This window comes from Monopterus albus, unplaced genomic scaffold (assembly GCF_001952655.1).
Source record: "Monopterus albus unplaced genomic scaffold, M_albus_1.0 scaffold384.1, whole genome shotgun sequence".
In the NCBI taxonomy this organism is placed as follows: domain Eukaryota; kingdom Metazoa; phylum Chordata; class Actinopteri; order Synbranchiformes; family Synbranchidae; genus Monopterus; species Monopterus albus.
The window spans coordinates 269983-275428 of NW_018128264.1; the positions used below are offsets into that span (position 1 = coordinate 269983).

Sequence of the window (5446 nt, forward strand, 5' to 3'; positions counted from 1 at the left end):
AAAGTATCGCTGGTTTTTGGCGCCCTGCCCCAGCCAGTGCGCAAGCGCCGGATGGAGCCTGAGTTATTTATGGTTACGTAGGGCTGGATTGGCCACGCCCACAGGCTCTAGTGCGCATTTTCGCCTGTCTACATATGTAGGACTATTGGATGAAGCTCACTGACCAAAGCAGGAGCAGCAGTAGGAGGTGAGTGTTCATCCTGTTGTCCACCAAGTAGGGCGAGTACACTGAAATGTAGATGTATGATTTGGTCTTAAGTTTATACGGATTAAAACTCAAACGGCTGGTTTTGTGTAAAAGAAGATTAAGTAGTGATCAGTGTTCACACTAACATCCAATACTACACAGCAGCCGGAGGTGAGTGTTCATCCCGTTGTCCACCAAGTAGGACGAGTACACATCCTGTTGTCCACCAAGTAGGACGAGTACACTGAAATGTAGATGTATGATTTGGTCTTAAGTTTATACGGATTAAAACTCAAACGGCTGGTTTTGTGTGAAAGAAGATTAAGTAGTGATCAGTGTTCACACTAACATCCAATACTACACCAGTTATGAGGTTAAAAATGCCACGGTTATCCTACAGGGTTACACTTTTCTGTTGACGTTTTTTGCAGTAAAGTTGCAGTTAACAGAAAGCAAACAACAGCACAAATGAAACTGATGAGGAAGTTTAAAAACCAGACTCAGTGGAGAGCGCATGGTGACAGCTTGTTTATGATGACGAGTGACTTTAGAGGGGAGTTCTCAGTTCTCAGTTTTCAGGAAACCACACAGCAGCAGTTGACTGAAAAACAACCAAAGGCAACATGGGTAAAATTCCTGTAGAAATAACTGTGTCAGAAATGGGAGCATGTGAGCTGCTAATAGTGGTGGAAAGTAACTAAGTACATTTACTCAAGTACTGAGTACTTATGAGTGTTTTGGTTTTCTGCTACTTCACACTTTGACTTCACTACATTTTAGAGGCAAATATTGAACTTTTTACTCCACTAAATTTATTTCTAACTTTACTAGTTACTTTTCACAATCAGAATAATTAATATAATCATCTGGCTTTATTGATCCTTGGTGTGAAATTCACAAAATACCCAGCAGTACTTCATATTATAAGCATGTACAGTGCCCATAAACAGTATTCACCCCCGTTGTTTTACTCTTTTATTGATTTTATAAATCAATCATAGTCAATATACAAAAAAACCTCTTTAATGTCAAAACAGGTTCCTACAAAGTAAAGTCAATTAAATAAAAAATCTCCGGTATCGGCCTCTCCTTAAAATGACTGACCTAATTCAATAGAGTTCCAGCCAGTTGGTGCTTAGTAGTCTCACAATTAGTGAAATCACCAGAGTGGATGTGTCTCAAGTGAGTGTAGTATAAAGACACCTGTGTCTGTAAGGTCCAGTCACTGGTTAATCAGTGTTCCTGGCTACTATTACACCATGAAGACAAAAGTCCAAGCAACTCAGAGAAAAGGTTATTGGAAAGTCTAAGTCAAGGGATGGATACAAAAAAAAAAAAAAAATCCAGGGTGTATTTCTGGCCATCCACCAGCAGAGGGAGCCACTCACAGGTCAACACAGACAGGGTGTATTTATTATTTTCCTCCACTACACTATCAAAATTAATGCAAGTAAATTACTTTAGAGAAACCTGTTTGCACTTTGACATTAATGAGTTTTTTTTGTAACATTTCTTTGTCAAAAAAAAAAACTAATTGTATTGACCATAATTTATTTATAAAATCTATAAAATGGTAAAACATCCAAGGGGGTGAATACCTTTTATGGGCACTGTAAGTTGTGTTGCCAGTACTTCTGAACTTAACATTTTGAATGCTCAACTTGTAGCAGAGTATTTTTACACTGTGCTATTGCTACTTTTACTTTTATTGCTACTTTGTAAAGTAAACATTTTGAGTCCTTTTTCCACCAACTGCTGCTAAACATGAAAGTTGTGGAAGAATAACTTGAGCACAGTTTGCTATTTTAATTTTCTGCAGCAGCTGTGAGGTAGAAGATGAGATCTTTGTGTATGAAAATGTGCTATGTAAGTAAATTTCACTTCAGCTTGTCACAACAGCAGCACAAAATGTGCTTGACCAGCACTTTTCTCCTAAAAATGAGCATTAATGTCATGAGGCTCACTGATGTTTGAGAGAAACACAAAGGTGTGCAGCAAGTTCAAGTATTCCTCTCTATGATATGTGTGTGTCAAGGCAGTTTCACCTCAAACCAAAGTGATAAGGTGTCCATAATATTTGCTTTTGTTATCAGCTTAGTTGACTGCTAAGCCATCACCACACCAAGTGCAACAGCTTTTGTTGTCTGTTCTGTTTACCTGGTGGTTATTGTTACTCTTCAGTGTCAGAAGGAGTGCACGTCTGACTGTATTAATTAGAAATCGACACTCTTAAATAATAAAAACGAAAATAGAAATCTTTGTGAAACCATGGAAGATGCTGTTCTGTGTCGGGGGCTTCTTTGTATTTCATCATAGCTAACCCATGAGTTCACCTTTCTCCTACATTATATCTTGTTCTCAACTAAAGACACAATCATTAACACGTAGTCACTCTTTCATGGGACAAACAGGACATTTATTGGTCTGTGGGAAGTTAATGATTATGGCGACTGACGACTCACAGATGCTCTGTTGCTAAAGGAGTACTCTAATTTCCTGTGCCTTCTGTCTTCATGTACTTTCCTCGGTCTGCTTTTTATCTTGTTGTTACAGCAGCTCTCTCTCTCTCAGCCATGACCAGCCTGAAACCCAAAGCAGACAGACAGAGTGATGATGCCGACGGCCCAGATGGAAGCTGGGGCTGGGTGCTGGTCGGCGCCCTCTTCGTCAGCACGGGCCTCGTGTTCGGCCTGATGCGTAGCTTGGGGATCTTCTTTGTAGAGTTTGTCGAGTACTTTGAAGAGAGCGCACAGACCATTTCCTGGATCTCGTCAACAGGCCTGGCGGCTCAGCAGTTCTTCAGTGAGTCACCATCTGTGTCACAGTGTGAATGACTTGCGGTTTGTAATGATGGTTACTTTCATTATAAAATGTGTTCTTGACAGTTTATCTATTGCTCAACAGATTATTGTTCTAGTAACTGTTTCAGCATAAATCGTTCAGTTTACACACAGAGATTTAGCCAAAGAGAATCCTTCCTTAGATTTTGAACCATTTCATGTGGTTTGTGTAAAAAGGGGCTGAAACTCAATAAGTGGCTCAGTCATTACAAAGTTGTGCTGTGCAGCCAAACATCAGTCAAATCCACACAACATTATTCCCTAAAGTTTCCAAAGATACCAAATATGTAAATTTTGAACAAATATGTATAAAATAATACATTTCATTCATTATTCAACATAATTTAGCTCCAGTGAAGAGCTTAAACAGGTTTATACAGAATATATTTGAAAAATATTGATCCTTACTGTTTTAAAGCTACTTAAGCTGAAATAGCTTTTACAGAATAAAATTAATATTAATTAAATATTTTATTTATTATTGGCAGGATGCATTTATGATGGTTTTTGCGACACTCCTTGATTAGACAAGAACAATGATAAAAGCCTTAAAACAAGACAGTTTCCACACTTTGATGCAGGTCCCCTGGGCACAGCGCTGTGTAACGCCTACAATGCCCGGATGGTGGTGATGGCGGGGGGCTGTCTCGCCGGGCTTGGCCTCATCCTCGCCTCACAGGCCACCTGTGTTCTTCACCTCTACCTCACTATGGGTCTCATTTCTGGTAACGTCAAAGTCAAGACAGCTGGATGACAGGATTAGAAAACTTTTGTTTAACCTCTTAGGTGCAAATTTGTTAATTACAGGTGAACGAACTGAGCCCTCACAGTGGCTCTTCCTCCCCCTCTGCCAGGTTTGGGCTGGGGGCTGGTCTTCACTCCCATGGTGGCCACAGTCATGGCTAACTTCACTCGGCATCGCGCTCTGGCTTTGGGACTGGCGTTCTCCGGTATCGGCATCTCCTCTTTCGCTTTCAACCCACTCTTCCAGCTGCTGGTGGAGATGTATGCCTGGCGAGGGGCCCTACTGATTCTGGGGGGGCTCAGCCTCAATATAGTGCCATGTGGGGCTCTCATTCGCCCACAGCGGCGCTCTAAAGCTCGCCAAAAGGTGGGATGGACCTCTGTTATCATCACCTGTTGCACCAGCTTACATAGCAGTGAAGTCAAATTTCAGCATCTTCTTATTTCCCTCCCCCCAGGTGGATGCAAGGAGCAGAGTGTCGTGTGCTGCTGTGCTGCGACAGGTCTCGTCCTACCTAGAGCTGCCGCTGCTCTGCGAGAGGCCTTATGCCACCTACACCTTGGCCATCGTGCTTCTTAACATCGGCTACTTTGTGCCATATTTCCACCTGGTGGCCCATGGCCGCCAAGCTGGCTTTTCAGAGTACCAAGCTGCATTTGTCATGTCAGCTGCTGGTGCCACTGACATTTTGGGCCGTGTAGTGTCAGGCTGGTTCTCTGACATGGGGCACTTTCGGCTGATTCATTTACTGAGTTTTTGGGTCGCACTGGCGGGAGTGTTCATCATGCTGCTGCCCGTAAGCTCCTTGTCTGGTTCCTACGCTGCGCTGGTGCTGATCAGCCTCCTCTATGGCTTCAGCTCTGGGGCGCTGACCTCTCTGGCCTTCGCTGCGGTGCCCCTGATTGTGGGTGTGGAGCGCATGATGGGGGCCCTCGGGCTGCTGCAGCTCCTCGAGAGTGCTACGGGACTGCTGGGGGCACCTCTGTCAGGTAGGAGCACACTGGGAAGGTGCACAGTGCTTTGTTTACATTACAGAAAGTCAAATCTGCACCGAGTTAGCAATTATGTTTGCACAGTGTGTTAATATACAGCCAGGTGACAATGAAAGGGAGAACCCTACATAAAGTGTCTCATTACGGTGCTGGACCACCAGAACAGCTTCAGGGCATCTGTGAGTCTCTGAGCTCATCTGGGGGGATGAACACCATTCTTCTTAAATATATTCCCTCATGCGGTGTTTTGATGATGGTGGTGGAGACGCTCTCGCTCCAGAATCTCCCATAGGCGTTCAGCTGCGTTGAGATCTGGTGACTGTGAAGGCCACAGCATCTGATTCACATCATTGTCATCAAATCATTCAGTGAGCCCTTCTGTCCTAGGGATGGCAGCATTGTCATTGTGTTTGTCCTTTTAATTTGTCACCTGTCTGTAAATCAGCACTTAAACAGAGTCTGTTCTCTTACCCCTTTGTTTTTGTCTCTGACACTTTAATTATACATCTGCAGATATGTGGGCTTATCATGGTAGGAAAGACTCAGGTGACGCTTACAGGCAATTTGAAGTGCTTCACACAGGCAAAGAAAGAATTAACATTACAAACGAGGTTTAAAAACCAATAAAATCATTGTGAGCTAAATAAAATTAGATGAATTCTTAAAATGAAAAAGCAAATAG

The 5446-nt window shown here is 42.8% G+C and overlaps 1 protein-coding gene across 1 annotated transcript; it reads left to right on the plus strand.

Annotated features, from left to right (window-relative positions):
* Positions 1-352: 352 nt before the first annotated feature.
* Positions 353-4761, plus strand: slc16a13 (solute carrier family 16 member 13; the record flags this gene model as incomplete). Its single annotated transcript, XM_020585912.1, has 5 exons — positions 353-358; positions 2759-2989; positions 3609-3752; positions 3882-4138; positions 4230-4761. Coding segments are annotated over exons 2-5 (1162 nt in total), but the record flags the coding sequence as incomplete, so codon positions are not given.
* Positions 4762-5446: the final 685 nt, after the last annotated feature.